General features: G+C 40.3%; 1 protein-coding gene across 7 annotated transcripts in view; it reads right to left on the reverse strand.

Annotated features, from left to right (window-relative positions):
• Nucleotides 1–16,814, reverse strand: part of NCOA7 (nuclear receptor coactivator 7) — an 85,510-nt gene that overhangs the window by 40,079 nt on the left and 28,617 nt on the right. For 6 of the 7 annotated variants that reach the window (XM_040697145.2, XM_040697146.2, NM_001012878.3 and 3 more), the window contains one exon: nucleotides 9,862–10,115. In XM_040697145.2, the coding sequence (XP_040553079.1) occupies nucleotides 9,862–10,115 (254 nt within the window). Of the gene's footprint in view, nucleotides 1–8,380; nucleotides 8,516–8,894; nucleotides 9,102–9,861; nucleotides 10,116–16,814 lie in introns of those variants that run through there. The other variant, XM_046938862.1, reaches the window with a different exon arrangement.

Here is a 16,814-nt window from a genome sequence, read left to right on the forward strand (position 1 = left end):
ACTTCAAGACAGCAAGTTGTTCACATCTCTCAGTTGGACTTATGAAACCATTGTCTAAGAAAACTATAGTAACCAGGCACGCTGAGGTTATCTACATCTATCCTGGGCCACTTTAAGGAAGAAGTTTTTAAAAAGAAAACCATTTTTGACATACAAGGCTTGTTTATTCCTCCTAAAGACTGAGGAAAGAAAGAATCAGATGGCATAAAATCGGTTTTAGCAGCAAATAGGATGGTTGACAACAGAGCAGTAAGGAGTAACAGAGCAGTAACAGAGCAGTAAGCAGCCCTCATTAGTTTTAAAATAGAGCTTGACCAATTTAGTCTCCATAAGGAATTAAATGAGAATTACTATCTCACAGAACTATATGATAGTTATTATAGCAAAGAATGAGCAGCTTCACCAATACCATGCTAATATAAGCATGATGGAATTGCATATCCTAAAGGTATAACTTGTCTAATCTTGCTCTTATTATCTTTTCTTACGTTTTATAGAGTGCTGTAACCCACAGCCCATTCATTCATTTGCGAAGCTTTAGCTTAAGCAGTGTTACATCAAAATGCAGCACTGTACAAGTTGGAAATAGCCTGACTATTGTATAAAATTTGTTCCTCACTTTAGGGGAGCTTAATTTTTTTGGATTATGATTTTAAAAGTAAATAGTTTCCTAGTGTTAGTTTCTGCTCATCCTACACTACATCCTATTAACTCTTACTCCATCCCAACCTGCCTAATCCTTAAAGGGCAAGATGGCATTTAAACAAGCCTGGAGTCACCACTGAGGATGTGAGAGGGAAGAAAGTGAAACAGAGTGGGGGAGAACAAAGGCACGTGAATGGGAAGGACACGAATCTCTTGAAAAAATGACACTGCCTCTAAAACATCCTGCTCTCCTCTTGTAGTGATGCTGAAAAAAAGGCCCTCTTGGAGGCATTGATAAAGCTGGATAAAGCTGCAGGAAAAAATGCATTTTGTGCTTTTCCCCATTTACCAGACAGCAGAGTATTAGCCATCTTACAGCACCGCGACAGTGACCACAGACTTAAAAGAGAAGTTTGCATGCTGAAAACTAGCAAGATGAATCAAATGAGAGGGAATAAATAAATAACATAAAGCAAGCTACTTTTCCTCTGAAAAATATGCATCCCCTGCAGGCATATTCTAACTTTTTTCCTGATTTCAAAGAAAAAAAACATTCTACATTTTCAGTTTAATAAAGACAGCAACAAAGATTCTGGTAAATGATTCCATGGACAGCAGGCACTTTTGGATACCTTTTATTCCCCATTTGCCATGGGATGTGAAAGAGCTTTTCTGGCTAAATTGGTCACTTGAAGATGCACACTCCATGCAGGTCTCTGTGATTTCAACTCACAAACTAGACCAAACTGCACTGTATAGATGAAGTATCTCTGTCGATCTCTGAGCACATTACAGAAATATATGGTATTACTGAGAACAGCAAGAAGAAAACCACACATATATGCTTAGATCAAATAAATAGGTGTATCTGATTTTCTGCCACTTGTGTGACTCGCTCCACAGATACTTGGTATATATAGAGGCTGGACACCAATTCTTATGTATATTCTAAATTCTGTTTTCATTTACTGAGGAAAATCCAGGCATGGTAAGAAAACATTTCCTACTGCTATGCCAGGCTTCTGCTGGATGAACTCATTCAGGTTAAGTTAAGAAACAAAATGATGTGAATGAGAAAAAGCAGAATTTTTCAGTAGGAATCACTCAGCGAACATATCTCCCTCCAAAAAAACCCAACAAACCCAAAATCTAAAACCAAAAGCCCACATACAATTTAAATTGCAAATCATTATTTTTTTAATTTCCAATACACTTGTCAGACAAAACAATGCTTAAAAATAAACCCTTTCACACAAAGAGACTTTACTTTCTTTACTGTATTTACCCTGGCAATGAGAACAACTTAATGCACGTGACTGCACAACTCCTCCCTGAAGAAACCTAAGATTAGTCACTCTGGAACAGTAATGAATTTGGGCACAGTTCCACAGGCAGCTTAAACTGCTCTAAGATGAAGCTGCCAAAAGGGTGATTGCCCAGCCCTTCCATTCCCACATTCCTGATAGTAGCCCTCAGCTTGTAGAACCCACTGGATGCCAGCCCCAGCCAAAGCATCTCTGCTTGCAGCTCACTGAGTCATGGCTGGTGACAGCAGGGGGCAGGGACTGGGACTGCTCAGCTGGGCTCAGGAGTGGGAAGGGCAGCACAACCTCACACAGCCTTAGATGGGCTTCAGCTCTTTATGAAAATGCCCTCTCTCTGTGAGGGATACAGAGATAATCAGAGCTAATTCCTGTTTTCTCATACAATGGGGGATGTAAAAGGGGTCAGCAATTATTTAAAGATGCATAAAAAAAAAGGTTCAGTGAACTTTCACTGCCTGATGCTGGCCACCACCACTTCATTATGCACAGCTTCAGGATCTATATGAACCGAGTTGCATTCTTCTATAACCATACTGATCCCAGCCTGATGAGTCATACTGCAGACCCTGGCAGACTGACAAGAGGAAACATCAGCATGGAAAGCTGGGAGCAAAGGAATCACAAAATAAAGACAACCTGGCCAAACTCCATTTTGTTATTAAATGCAGGTCAAAGGAGTTCTACTTCCCAGAGTATTTAGGTAAACTTCATAGAGTTTGTTTCAAGAAAAATATGATTAAGTTGCCTAAGAGGAGAAACTAAACATCTACATTAATGACACCAGGCTTAAGTTGGGCAGTTGCCACGAATGACCCCTTCACACCTGTCCAAAGACTACAAGATGAGCATCATGACTACATTGCAGTCGAGCACACTCCCAAACTGGCCACATAGAGACTGGGGGAAGCAGCCCTGCTGACACCTCACGGCCTGAAGGAGCTCATGCACCAGGCTCTGTATACCAACACCTTCCATCAGTCAGAAACCTCTGTACCAAATATAGGCTTTGTACACCTCCTAGAGTTTCTGCTGTTCCAGGAAGAACTGAAGGAAGGACCCGGGAGCCCAGTTTTTCCCCCAGGACAAGACATACTGCCCACACAGCCTCACCTACCACATGTCCCTGCAGGCACATTTGGAGCAGCTCCCGTGGCCCACGTTTTCACAAGCAACAGAGCTGCAGGCAGATGGGGCAGGCCCAGCGAGTTTGGGCAGCCGACACCTGCTATGCAATGTGTCCTAGAGGTAAAGGCCTCACTACCGCACAGAAGCATCCCCCTTCATTATCTCTGCCAGAAACATGACAGCTCTGTTCATTCATTCTCCCAACACACATCCCATCCCCCTAATATGCACAGCTACCACAGCCCCACTGTGTGCTATCTGACCAGGTGCTGCACAGAACTCCTCCCATCCTCTAGGGGCCAATTTGCAGAGATGTTAATTACATTTAAATGCAGATGTCCGTCAGAACACGTGCTCACTCTTTCTGAAAATTCAAAGTGCTACAGAAATAGGCATGCTGTAGTGTGTCCACAGACAATACCCAAAGATTTCCTTCGTAACATCATCTCCCTTATGCGTCTTTTCCTTAGTTTTACAACAAACTGGAACTTATTGATTAAGACGAGGATTAAAATAGGATTCTGTACATGGAGAACTCAAGAAAGAGTTAAGATGTTTCCACCTGACTTCAGAAATTAAGTTCTAGCAGCATTATTTCTGGTACCTACTTCTCGGACCAAATTCTGCTGCTTGTGGACAGGGCATTCCTCCTGTGTGTGACAGTTTCTCGCAAACACATTGGTTGTACACAGCTTGAACATAACCTCTTGGTCTTAACACCGATTCAGAGGGATTCAAGATCCTTTTTTCGTTATTACCAAACAAGTGATGTGAAACCTGTTGTCTCTCAGTCATTTGTTCACCTCATTCTTTCTAAACAGTTTCAGCAAGTCATGCTACTATGTCAACTGTGCGAAGCTTCCTACCTAGCCTACTACTAGCTATACTCATTTACACTCAAATTCTTCCAGACTTCTCAATTTTCTACCCAGACAATCATAACCAAATAATTTATTTTCTTTTTCCTCTGCTGCTTCAATTTTGAGATCTCAATTTTAGAAGAAATTAATTGTTTTCCTTTCCACCCCACTTTACATCATTTAGATTAAATACAACACAACACAGTTTACAACATAAGCAGATTTGACCAAATCAAGCCTCCAGTGCTTAGTGCTGGTCAAAGTTAGCAAATTCCAGTAAAAGCTTCAATGCATTTTCTTTTATTTTTTTTTAAATACTTTGTCCTTCTACAGTTATAACCTTAAATAAGTCCTCGGCTGTATCCAATTGTTGCACAATCACTGCAGGCACTAAATACAAAAATCAGGCCTCATTAACATAAAGTGTCAAGCTCCAACTCAAAATAAACTGAAAATTCTACTTCAGATTAAGCCTATTTAACAAATAGCCTAATGATTACAAACCACTGTGCAAAGTGGGTTCAGTAAGTGTTTCACCTTTTTAATAATTTACACTGTAAAATGATTCTCACTGCACTGCATACGGCTTTCAACTCTGAAAGTGACATTAAGTACAGCTGGTACCAGGGGAGCTGCTTCTGTTGATCTGGTGCCAGTCAAAGTAAATCTCACCACATTTATAAGTGATGAAAATTGCTATATCCTCTCTGTTTTATTGACTAACATCTGCTCTTGGCCAGCTACCCAGAAGGTTGAGAAATTCTGTAACTGCATGTGTGCCATGCTGCTCCCATATCACCCCTGCCTGAGTCATGCCAGAGAGGACAAATCATAGAAGAATCTACTGTATGCCTCTGGACACATACTTTGACATCTCCTGCTTAATATACACTATGCTGTCTCATTACATGGGCACATACCATTTTTCCCTCTTGGGACTCTTGTCACGGCATTTAGGACTCCTACTTGCTTTGGACAGAAATCAGAGATGCAATAGGATCAAGCTCTGTTAGAGTGATCTCCCACACACCGCAGACACTGAGCTGTATGCACTGAATGAGACAGCATAGCGCATGAAAATAAAAGATGGCTTTATGATTAGAGGGCAGAATGATAAGCTAGTGAACTAGATTTTATTTTGCTGATGAAAATGTGTCATGTGGGGCAAGTAGTCTAAACCAGGTTTTTTATGATGCTTTCTTGAATGGTGACCAGCTCCTCACATATGTCAACTGCTTATAATTTCAAGCAAAATCAATGGAACCTGGGAATACACAGCACACCTGCCAGAAAGGCAAGTTATTTTCTTATGGAGTAAACATATGAATGAAATTCAGAAGGGTGAACTCAGTCCTAATTTACAACACTGCCACACTGTCTGTTTTCACAAGGTCACTTCCCACCCTCCCCCCAACTGCCTTCAGTAGCAAAGCACAAACACTCATCTTCATCAGCTTTTACTATTCCCAACACAAACCCTGTTTTTCTAGTCTCACAGCAGTCCACCTGAGCGCTCTCTGTTCCTGAGATGTAGATTCCGCTCTAGAGACAAGGAATCAGTGCTTCCAAGCTGTTCCTGTTGCAGCCCTGGATTCCTGAAATTCACCCTCATGCTCTGAAAGTGTTTTAGAACCTCTGACACTTAGGGAAAATGAAAGAAAAAGCAAAACAAATAAAAAGCAATAGTTTATACCTTGAAGCTCAGGAAGTCAATATCTTCCAACAGAACTGGCTTCCCCCGAAAAATATGCATGACTAAGCAGTTGCAGAAGCACATCATTGATGCTATCTCAAGAAGGGTGGAGCATCCTGGGCAGAAGGTACATCAGCCAGAGTGCCTAAGCAAACACTGCACTGTGCCAGACAAATACATCCCTTAGAAGATTACTGCAGCATTAATAGCAAAAGAGTAAAACAAAGTTAGGAAGCTGATTGTCGAGAGATGAAGCAGAAATAAGGAGAAAGTGTTACTTCCTTTGGTCCTCAGAAAGGAAAGAGAAGTAGTATTGGTGCCTCTGCTGTTTTAAGGCATGAAAACAAGGGTTATATCTACAAAGCAACATCTTATAGTGTGACATTTGGAGATTGAATGGTATAAATATGTTGTAAAATTATACAGCCACTGAAGAACAACACAAGTGTAAATAAAGAAGCAAAGTATAAGCTTACACAGGAGAAATAATCTCTTACTGGCACCTGTTCAGCCATTTAGCAACGTCTCAAGAGAAATGATCACTACTGCATACCACTAGGCTACCTGTAATGGTACCACCACAATGCCAGAAGAGGGGGAGAGGTGCTGGAGGGCTCACTTCTGCGGGATGATGCTCTTCCTCCTTGGCTCTGCGATGCCACCCACTGGCTACAGACACAACCACACCACAGTTCACCAACTGCACATCTCTTTGCTTCAGAGCATTTCTTTTAAACACTCTCTTTCTAGAAAGTGTGGCAGGGTGGTACCTCCTGTTGTCTGCAGCCTTCAGAAAAACTGCACTACAACTATCCTTCTGGGAAAAAGGGATTTATCTAATCAACAGAATCATATTTGAGTGAGGTTGCCTTCATTAACATTTGCAAATTTATGAAGGCAAACATTCACAAGCTTCTAAGGAAGGAGCACAGTATATGAGAAACAAATTACTGTGAGATGTAATATTCCTCACCTGTTTCACAATCAAAAATAAAGAAAAGCATCTGTACTCATGCAAAATATGAAAGGGAGATTTATTTAGAGAACAGAGGTCTTCAGTCACTTACATTAAGAAACACAACCCTGCTGGGCTCAAGAAAACTTCCAGTAGGACGTCCATTAAGCCACAAAATAAATTACCTATGCCTTACCATATCAACCTGCAGATGAGAATTTACAAGAATGTTGCTACACCTAATGCATTTTGGTAAAGTACAGAAAGGATTTAGAAAAAATAATAAGTCTCACATCAGGTTTTCTTAAAAAGTTCTAGACATTAAGTCAGAGCTAGGTAATTGGAAAATAACAACTACCAAACAAAAACAGCAACAAAAAAAGCAAATCCACAAAATTGGTTAACCATCGGTATGAGAGATTCCTCCAGTCTGAAACACCATGCAAGTGACAACTCAGAGAAGAAATCATGTGAAAGAACAAAAAAAATATATGAAGTATATGTATCCATAACATTACATAACAAAGACAGATGTATATGACACGATGGTCTCTCTTTGCCAGTTTCATACGGAAGTGTATCAACATTTTTAAACTAGTCTTTACAGCTTGGCACTACAAGAAAGACACTGAGGCTCTGGAGCATGTTCAGAGAAAGACAACAAAGGTCAGGAGCACAAGTCTTATGAGGAGCGGCTGAAGGAACTGGGATTGTTTAGTCTGCAGAAAAGGAGGCTTGGGGGAGACCTTATCGCTGTCTCTACAACTATCTAAAAGGAGGTTGTAGTGAGATGGTGGTTGGCCTCTTTTCCCATGTAACTACCAATAGGACTAGGGGGAATGGCCTCAAGTTGCGCCAGGGGAGACTCAGGTTGGATATTAGGAAAAAATTCTTCTCCGAAAGAGTGATCAGGCACTGGAATGAGCTGCCCATGGAGGTGGTGGAGTCACTGTCCCTGGAGGTGTTCAAGAAACATTTAGGTGTGGTACTAAGAGACACAGTTTAGTGGGAAATATTGGTGATAGGTGGATGGTTGGCATGGATGATCCTGGAGGTCTTTTCCAACCTTGGTGATTCTATGATTCTGACCACTACAGCCATCTTCCACCAGGGACCTGCTGAATTCATACTTCTTGCAGAGCTCAGCTCAGCCAGATGGACATTTTATGCCATCTTCCACATGCAAAGGCTAACTACTTAAATAAGCCCGCTCCATAGAGGCTGCTGCAGGTTTCAGGAGAGCTCTCAGGAACTGCTCAGTCAGCACAGCAGGGCAGCAAGGGAGCAGCTGTTAGAAGAGCTGTGGTGACAAGTGCCTGAGGACTGCAAACTCTTTAACAGGTACAGCTGCAGTGGAAGAAGGTAGGTGTAACACATGCAGACTAATCCTGTGGCAACCAATGTTTCAAGTGAAACTACTCCATTTTGAGACTTGAACAGGGAACACAGAGCTATTACACCCATTTCACAATCAACAATCTTTCACCTCTCTCTAAGGTTTCACTTCCACAATTTTGATGCTCCAGCTGGGGAAAAGTCTTTATTTAGGAACAGCAAAGCAGGCACTGAAATAACAAAGCAGTCTCTCTGTGGGTTTTTGTCAGTCTGGTCTGTGCTCAGCTCAATAGCAGAATTAAATTCTTGCATTTCTCAAAGCACTGCAGAACTTTAGACATCCACACAACAGCTAGTGGTGTGTTGAGTCACGATGTCAGTCCACGCCGAACATCAGAACGCTTACAAAACAAATATGAGTAAAACCTGAGCTTGTACTGACTGCTGGATCGCCAGCCAAGATCTGCAGAGCTTCCTGTTCTCCCTCGCCAGCTCAGAAGGACGCTTGCTAGAGGCATGCCATCCTCCACTGCTCCACAGCAAGCACCAACTGGAGCAAAAGGTTTTCACAGAAGTCCTGAAACACCAGAGAAATGAAATCCAGCTACCTTACACAGACCTGGACAAACCAACAAGGAATTGCAGCTTTTAGCTGAAGCACGTTGTTAGCAATACAGCAGGACTTTATATGTTTGTGCCAGATTTGTAAGGTTTGTTTAGTTTTTAAACCTAATGTACCAAACAAAACAGAAATAGTTCACAGATTCATTCCTGAAAAATTCCTCTTAATTTGATTTTAAAAACAGCGTGGCTAGAATGTAACACAAAAAGCAAAACAAGTGTTCTTTTAGTTTCCAAATTATTGCTCTTATTAAATTCAAACCTGCCAAAATTTATGGTCTGATATATCACTGTTAACTCTTGTACTTGCTAGGAAACATTACTCCAAGACTTACCACCCTTTTAGGAAGGCCCATTTGCCTCTTAAAAGACAAGCACAGAGCAGTTTGCACGCGCCAGTCAATGCATAACAGCATTTTTACTGCTGATTCATTTCCTTCTCCTAGAGAGAAATCCTCAGAAGTCAACTGCTCACTCATACTGCAGAAGCAGGAAAGAAGTCTGCTTCTAGGATATCTACAGTTTCCTGTTGTCTTCTTTCTCTAAGACACACAAACACAGAAAACACCTACTTCTCTTAACCTGAGAGCTCATCCAAAATACCAAGAGAATTCGAAAGGAGAAGTATTTCATAAATTAAATATAAAACCACTTAGAGTATTTAACAAATAACAATCTAGAAACGCTAACACATCTGTATATGACTCTTCTCACATATATTTATGCTTAGTTTTGACTAAATTACTTGCAAGAGTAAATGCTTTAAAAAAAAAAGGTATAAATGATTAACTGAGGCACTGATTACACAGAAGGAAGGAAGGGGGTGAACATGATAAATTTTCAAGCACATAGGTCTTTTGACATCTTATTTAAAATTATGTAGTTAATTTCCTTACTTGTTTTCACTTCAGCAGATAAAATTGTATGAATTAAGACCGAAGTCTAAAACAGCGTGCATCACTTATGAAACAAATAACCCTACCAAAAAAAAACCCCCTTCAATTTCATAAAGAAGACAAATCCAGAAAAAACTGCAAAAAAAGTTACCAGTTGCCTATAGCACTGTATTTTACAACAGAGAAACAAGAAATGTGCTTTTGATAATGTTGCGTTTTTTTTGTTTGTTTTAAAAACACAGAAGGAGAAAGAGGATATACAGAACTACATAATATTATTGGTTTCTACATAAAGGATATGCAGTCAATCACCCCTTAAAGGAAACCCTATAAGATATCAGAAAAGCACGTTAACTAGCCATCAAAACAAACGCTTAAGAAACACTGTAACGCCAACACAACTCACCAGTACTGTAGTATCTTTTCAGTTCTGTGCGCCTGATGTCTTTCAGTTGATTGTATTTTTTTTTTCTCTTTTCTTTCTCCGGAACAGTTTCCTTTTCCCCAGCAAATTTACAGTTGTCTCCAGAGGAACTGATTTGCTCCAAAATAACTTTACTTTCATCATCTTTCTCAGCTGGAGTTTTGGAAACAGGAGATCCGGGGGAATTGGCAGAGACGGTCTCTGTGTTTTGCTTGGCTTGCCTTTTCTTTTTCAAACTGTATATAAAGAAAAAACCATGAAGATGTTGCCAATATCTACAAACAAGTTAGTTCACTTTCTCTCTTGATTTCTGAAGTTAATTGAACATCAAAATTCTTTACAACTCTGTAAAAAACACATTTCTCATCAGTACCTAACATTATCTTAAGGCATATTCTTCAATCATCGTATCATCCATCACCTCAAGATTATCTTCTCCAGCACAACAATAATAAAATGTTTTTTTACTATTGTTTTCCTTGTTCCTCTTCCCCGTAAAAGAAACAGAAACATTCAAATGTTGTTGTTTTTTTAACCACTATATAATGAATTTTGCAAACAAAACCATGTTTTCAAGATGAAACTTAGGATAAAATAAAAGCTCAGATCCTAATGTACCATCATACAACTGCTAACACAACAATTTCACAGTCAACTGCTCCTGCATAATAGAAAGCTATTTGTTTTGACATAAACTTGTTATTTATTTCCACTTTGCCCAACATTACCTACCCATGCTAACCTACATGTGCTCTTGCACAGCCTGTGTCACCTTGTGCCCCAAGCATCACCCAGTGCTTCTTCAGCAAAGAGACTGATGTGGCTGCAAACTGTTTGTGCAGGAACACTTCCCAGATTTTTATGCTCTTCTGAGAAAAATGTTAATGGCCTGCCTATAAATCTGTCAGCTTATCACTATAACAACAAGAGCATTTTCTTTTTAGAAGCCTTAGAACAGCTCAAGCAAAAAAGATGATTCAGGAATCCTAACACCATTTTCTGCTAAGTCACTATCTTTACCTTTCAAAGCTCGCTTTATGGCCTAAGGGTCAGTCATCAGAATTGCCCCCAAGTACCACTAATTTAAGAATCATTTCTATATCGCACAGAAGAAAAAACTGACCTAATGATACTTCTCTCTCCTACGCTGACTTCTTGGTTACAAAGCTTTTGGGATCACATGTAACCAACATTTTCCAGTGAAATATATCAACAGATTGACTCACAAAAGCCTCACGCCTATTGTACTCATCTGTATACATACTTCTTAAATGCTTCTCCAAGCATCATAGCAGCAGATCTCACTCTGCAGCCAACTCAGTGAGGATGAGTTCTGCTCCTGCAGTGGTCCCCCATTCACTCACACCCACTGACTCATAAAGCAATTGTGGTAGTTCATGCTCTGCACAGAAAAATAGATTTTATATGTCTAAAACTTTATAGACTAGGTCTTGACTACATATAAAAACAACCTACACGTTTCTAAAAGATAAAAGCAAATACATTTATATAACAAAAAACGTTCTGTTTAGATTTCAGAAAATTTGAGTATGCAAAGGAAGCTTATTTTTGACTAATAAGCCACAAACCTGATCAAAGGCTACTGTAACAACTGCAAAACATTACAATCGCATTGCATATACAATGTCTGTATTTAGCCCCGTTAAGTAATTCTGGAAAGCAGCCTGCTCCACTAAAATGGCATATCCTTACTTTGTGGTTGAACTTGGTTCCAGACTCGTAGATGAGACGTCCCTTACTTTTTACTCTAGCGACACAACGACCTTCCTGCATATGTGCCTGTCACAGGCTATCCAAATCATCTGCTTCAGCAGGCTGGAACTGGTAAGCCACCAGCGGTTCCATTTCTAACCACATTGCACCAGAGCCTTCCCTTTCACATTTCTAATGTGTTTTGATCACCAACCTCATTAAGTAAGCTTTATGTAGTATGGATACGTTATCTCAAAACAACCAACCAACCAACAGAAAAGCAGCTATAATAGAAACATGTAACCCTTTTTTGAAAGGAAAATACCCACAACCTTCTCTAGAGGTCAACGACCCCTCATGAACACTCCAACAGCTTCCATCAGTACTCCTGGTAAAGCACACTTTAACTAGAGTTTTCAAAGTTGCCCTAGGCAACTTGAAGAAGGAGGAGCTATAAAAGACCTGATCCATAAGTGACAGGGAGAAGGAAGGCAGAAAAAAGACAGGACTGACCCATGGTAACATCATCAACTAATGCTTCTTGTCGCAGCATTTAACCTTGCCTAACTCCCAGGCTGCGCAGCTCACCAAGAGCTTATCACAAAACCTACAGAAGCTGTGAATAAGGAAAACCACCAGCACACTCCTCAATTAATGATCTGTGTGCTCCCTAATTCCTACTCTGTCCTCAAGACACATCACATTTTCCAATAATGCCTAGACTACTCCTGCCCAATTCTCAGTTTCGAGGTAACCACTGAGCTTTCAAAGTGATAACCCTGGCACCAAAAAAAGCACCAAATGAGGACTAAGCACCCACAACGCTCATCACAGGAGCTGGAGTTGCAGTAACTCTACTTGAGGAAATGCTCTGTACTTAGAAGTTGCTGCTTTTAGAGGTCTCTAAAGTCGGGTCAAAATTACTCCCCCACACACTTACCTCATTCTTGAAAGATCTTGACTAAAATATCCCAATGAACCAAAACAAGCTCGCAATACCGTTTAACACCATAAGAACATCCCATCCTCAAACGCACTATGCTTTTTAACTTGACTAAGTGCACTCTCTCGGAATAGCAAATACAAAGCCCTGCATATACACAAGGCAATTCATTATTAACATGCAGTGGCAAAGTGCTGCAGAGACAATGCAGTAAACAGCATGGCTGGAGAGCTTGCTGCACATTTAGCCCAACTGCATCTCTTTGTGGCACCGTGTTCATCTTCCACCCATTCATCACTCATGCTGAGCTGCACCACCCAGCAAGGCTTATTCAACTGAAGTGCCCAACAAATAGCTGAATGGGAAGTCCTTTGGTACAACCACAAAGAGCACCAGGGCCACAATACAACAAGGCAAGCAAGCTGTTCATCCTTCCTTCTGCTCATGCTAAGGTTTCAAACTCATAATCTCTTGAACAAACTAGAGACTGAAGGTCTTATCTACTCCTTCCAGCTCTGTTATCTCCCACCCTTCCTGGCAAGATGGAAAAAAAATCATTTTAAGAACATCATTTGTCAAGCTATTTCCTTTTTCAACAGCCTTGGAAGTTTTCTAGTGGTCTTGTTCCACTTTGAAGGACAGTTCTCTGAATCCAACTAAAATTCAGTGTCCTATGAGGAGAGGCTGAGAACACTTAGGCTGCCCAGTATGGAGTCAGACCGCTCATTTTCTTTTATGTTTGGTAGAGGGTTTGTACTTCTCTGTGTGCAAATGGTGTATTAGAAACTATGCATCTCGAGGTGATGGGGGTTGGATGAGGCCCTGGGCAGCCTGGCCTAATATTAGATATGGAGGTTGATGGCTCTGCCTGCAGCAGGTGGATTGGAGCTTCATGATCCTTGATCCCTTCCAACCCAAGCCATTCTGTGAGTCTGTGAGAAGAGTAGGCTGAGAGGCAACCTCACTGCTCCCTGAAGAAGGGAAGCAGAGGGAGGTGTTGGGCTTTGGTGCTGGTCACCAACGGTGGGGCAGAAACAACACAAAGTGCACCAGAGGAGGGTTGAATGGGCACTAGAAATACTACCTTACCATGAGGGTGGTCTAATACTGGAGCAGGCTCCCTAGAGATTTGGTTGATGCTCCATGCCTGTCAGTGCTCACGAGGCATTTGTACAATGCCCTCAATAACGCAATGTAACTTTTGGCTAGCCCTAAAGAGGTCAAACAGTTGGACTTGATCTCTGAAGGTCCCTTCCAGCTGAATTATTTTTCTACATTATGAGAACAAAAATTGAGCTGAAGGCCAAATACTTAATTAAAATCATTCAGTTTGATCACAATGTCAGGTTTTGCAGTTAAAACGGCTTTACAAACAAAACAATATGCCTGTTTTTCAGTAAGCAGATAGATACTACTGCACAACATGTCCATTTTTCAATGTCCCCGTCAAGGGATATATTGTGTTTCACCAGGAAAATTATAAAGGGAAGGAAGAGGGACAGAGAAAACGGGAGGCTTGGAAACACAAACAACTTATCTGCAAAAACACGCCTGTTTCTTCAGAAAGTCTTACACATTTGTAACGTAATTTAGGCACCAGATAAAGTTTCTCAAGCAAATTGGTTCTGACAGGCAAAACACATCTTCTGGACTTATAGAGGCATCCTTTTTCTGCTCCTCAAAGTATTTTCCGAGTTTGTCCAAACACTAAGATTTCCAGTAAAGGTTTTAAGTCTGTTAATGTGAACAACAGATGGCATGAGAGCTTTACTATGAAATCCCATGAAAACTAGTTCTGAAGACACTGAGAGCAGGCTGCAGAGATTTCTGGCACCATTTAATAGGGACTAGTGGTGTGAAATGAGTGTAATTTCAGAGTATGCAGGTTAAAATACAATGTCAGCAGTGCTTCCTTAAATTAGTTGGCAATGAGGGTGGGGAGAGTTTGGGCACTGACGTACAGGAAAAGAACCATGAAATATTTCAAAAAATAACCTAGTTAATCTTCCCGATTCAAGTCTATTTGACTGCCTACAAATAGAAAATACATATGTATTTTTAGAATAAAGCAGCTAGATTTTCCCATAACACTAACAACATAGGTGGTTAGTGTACAAAGAAAACAGTCCAGACAAAGGAAAGGTGATGCTGCCTGTAAAACTTCCATTAGAAGAATATGAGCATCAAGAAAGCAATACATCCCTCATACCAAGAAAATAAAGAAACGGAAATCTGACAGTAACAATTTTTTATTTTATTATTATTATTATTTTAGAAAATGCATTGGGTTTCAATTAACACTTATTCAACTGGAGGGCCTAACAAATAATTGGATAGGAATTTATTTAGTGTATACTTGGTAAGTACTCACAAACAGCACTAGGTTTGTATTAAGGAAAAGGTAGAAGAAATCTTCATGACTTCTTAAAGCTGACAGTTTTCCCTTTGGGAAACTTTCTACAATGTGCATCCTCTAAAATACGCCTTAGTATCTGATATACAATCAGCACAACATCCTGCAGAACACAAACAGCTACATAAATCAAACTCATTGTGTTGAAATTCAGAAACCTTACAGCATGGCTGTACTTCCATCCAACTTGATGTAACATGACGAACAAGTGATCTCAGGCACAGCAAATCATGACTTCTTTCACAGCCAAAGAAAGGCCTGCGTGCCACACCATAATGCCTTCACCTGACTTCTTCAGTGCAGCTTCTTTCACTTCACAACTACCGTGAAGACAGTTCACCCTCAGAGAGCAATCTCAGTAAGAGGTGGCCACCCTGCAAGAAAGCACACTCTATCAAAGGTGTGCTGTTTCAGGCTGGTATGCACCCTGCTCTGGAAATAAGCAAGCCACAATTCTGTATGTTTCCTATTAAAACAGATTATGAAGGTGAAAGTAAGCAATGTCACACATTTTTATATTAGATTTCAAAAATTAACTGAAGGGGAAAAAATGATAAAATTAACTCTTTCTGAAAAAGCTATCAAGAATAACAGGTATGGGTGCAGTACACCAAGAAGTGCCCACGCTGCTTATACTCTGCCAGTTCTCCAAATGACAACATATGCTGCAACCACAGAAACCTCTGATATTAGTAGCACAGGTCAAAGCTGGAAATTTCCACTTTCATTGAAACTGCAGTTACTAATTTACAAAACCAGCTTATGTTTCACACATGGTCAGCCAGCAGCAATGATCAAGAAAGGCATTATGCTTCAAAGACTAAAGTGCTGCACTGACGACGGGGGTATGTCCATTTCCTTCCTGATACTTCCATTAACATGTAATAGTAATAAAGTATCTCAAGTATCTCAATCTTTCTTTCATTATCTGTAATGCAGATCTGTAGCAATGCTGTTCTGGAATTTGAAAAGGCTGCACCTTCTGATAAAAAACAGTTCTTGGATTAAATGAAAGTATTACTTCTTCCCAAGTCTTCTGCTGGATAGCAGAGAATTCTAAATAATCTATTTAAGCTCTCTTATGTTAATTTTTGGGGGAGGATATCACAGTTTCCCAGGATAAAACTTGAGAGACTTTTGAGCTCTCAGAAAGTTTCTTTTTTTTTTTCTTTCTTTTTTTTTTTTTTTTTTTTTAATTTAGGAATAAAATGTTCCCACACAGCTTAATAAACTCTACTTTCAAAGGCATAAAGTATCCCCATCTTTCTGTTTACTTAGCCAAAGAGGTTACCATGTATTCAGCACTCCATTACCATGACAACAATTTAATGAAATTCTTTCCCTATGGAAGGGATTTTTGGAAGCTGTTTTAGTTTGATTTAAACATCTGTTTAATTCCTTCTTTTATAACCTCCGTTACTGCAGGCTCTGGTGGAACAGCTTTAGGCAGAAGGTAAAAATCAAGAAATCTCTCCCTTAAGAGTTACTCTTTTAGGTTTGCCTTAAATGCATTAAACTGGCTTGTTCAATTAAATTCACACCACAAATCTATCTTGTCACAAGTACCAACTTGACTCTTACCACAACCTCATCCTGTTCCTACTCTTCTTCCTTTCTAACAGTGCTAGATACTTGTCTTACCATGGCGCTCATCCCCAACCACTCCTACACATGCAACAAATTCCTCCCAGCAAGACACTTTCTCTCCATTCAAGCCCCTTTCCAGGGAGGAATGGCCAACTTGTGCCCTCCAGCTGGCGCTCACAGCTCCAGCCCCTCCCTACATTCACTGCCAGCTTGCTGAGCTACTGCTTCCACTGACACACCTGTTGGAATTGCAAAAAAAACCTCCAAACAAACAACAAC

The sequence above is a fragment of the Gallus gallus genome, chromosome 3 (genome assembly GCF_016699485.2).
Source record: "Gallus gallus isolate bGalGal1 chromosome 3, bGalGal1.mat.broiler.GRCg7b, whole genome shotgun sequence".
Lineage (NCBI taxonomy): Eukaryota > Metazoa > Chordata > Aves > Galliformes > Phasianidae > Gallus > Gallus gallus.